Below are 1,493 nucleotides of genomic sequence, written 5' to 3'. Positions count from 1 at the left end.
GAATCGATTTTTTTTCCAAATTCACACTGTTTTCGAAAACAAATTTTGTTGTGTAAATAATATTTCAGATAAACCAAGTAAATGAATAATAAACACATATGCAATACACATATGTGGAACGTGCTGTCAAAATAAGTTACTTCTCGGATTCGAGCCCTATAAAAATAAATACATCACGCTTATAGGTGAAGTTTTAACAATTTATAAGTATGAAATACTAAAAGGCATGTTATACTTAAAGTATATGGCATCAATAGAAAATCTATAAATTTGATCTAATTTGGGCCAAAATCTCCATTCATGAATTATGAGAAATAACTCATTTTGTTAGCACACCTCACATAATATTTTAGAACATTGTGTTGAAACAGACAGCATGCTATTTTATGGGTGAAGGAGGGGGGGGAGGGGGCGGCGGTGAGTTTCACCTGCATGGATATAATTCTGAAATTACATATCACAGCGCAATCTCACTTTGTATAAATATTTCTATATAATAGTATTCTGTAACGTACTACAATATCATTATTATGGTATAGTGATACGTTCTCAGTGAGAAAAAAAAAAGAAGATATATCATTCTGATTTATGACTAATCTTTGACCTGGGTACCCTACATGACACCAAAAGGGCAAGTACAAAAAAAGTATGAGACAAAAAAGAATAAATCTTTTTTACATTGCAGGCTGTGTATTCAGAAACTGCCTTAAAACATCGAGACTGCATCGAATTAATCTTCTTTTTTTTCTTTAAAAAAAAATAATTTCTTGAAAAAATATTTACTTATTTTGCCCAGTCAAACCCATTTCATCTCAAGAATTCAGAAAACTATCCATATAATCAAACATTGGTGATATTCGTCTGTTTCTTGACAAATAGTAGTCATTGTGAATCACAGTAGTGCACGAAAAACTATTTTCACTTTGGCTGTTATGCCTTACATAAAATAATAAACGAACAAAACAAACTTACAATTTATGTTTATGCCAACCTTTATTTTAAAAACCACGTGGAAAGGGGAAAAGGAAAGGGGAATGGGGGGTGAGAACTATGTATTGTCGATTTATCATTCATCCAATATTGTTTCAATCTAATTTTGGCTCTGAAAAATTCAAAGTAACGTGAACATTTTTGAACTTCGAGAGAAGACAGACAGTTCTGATTTCATTTTGAAGAAAGAATCCAATTTCCTTGTTTGTTGCGAGTTTCTTTTTTATCCTTTGATACCCCGGTCGTCCTGGACACTTTGTCACATTCACCCGAGGACAAAGTTATCGCAGTCCCTCTTCATGAAAGGGTCAATGAACTGTTTGTACACATCAGCGGTGTGCACATCACATGACCTCACAATGGCATCCTCGCACACGTAGGCGCTCTTGGTCGCCTCACAAACTCTCTGTAAGAATTATACAAAACAGATCAAGAAAACAGTCAGTGAAGGGGTCAAGCAAAAACAAAAGAAAGAAATCAGAGGCAAAAAAAAGGATTGGGGG

At 34.0% G+C, this 1,493-nt stretch overlaps 1 protein-coding gene across 1 annotated transcript in view; it reads right to left on the bottom strand.

Annotated features, from left to right (window-relative positions):
- Positions 1-1,128: 1,128 nt before the first annotated feature.
- LOC101859757 overlaps positions 1,129-1,493 on the bottom strand; it is a gene marked incomplete in the record, with an annotated part of 7,808 nt that continues 7,443 nt past the window's right edge. Inside the window, 1 exon segment of the mRNA XM_013088599.2 lies at positions 1,129-1,396. Coding sequence (XP_012944053.1) covers positions 1,256-1,396 — 141 coding nt within the window.

The sequence above is a fragment of the Aplysia californica genome, unplaced genomic scaffold (assembly GCF_000002075.1).
Source record: "Aplysia californica isolate F4 #8 unplaced genomic scaffold, AplCal3.0 scaffold00024, whole genome shotgun sequence".
NCBI classification, from domain to species: domain Eukaryota; kingdom Metazoa; phylum Mollusca; class Gastropoda; order Aplysiida; family Aplysiidae; genus Aplysia; species Aplysia californica.
The sequence above is the reverse complement of the archived record's forward strand: the minus strand, read 5'-3'. Positions and strand labels throughout refer to the sequence as shown.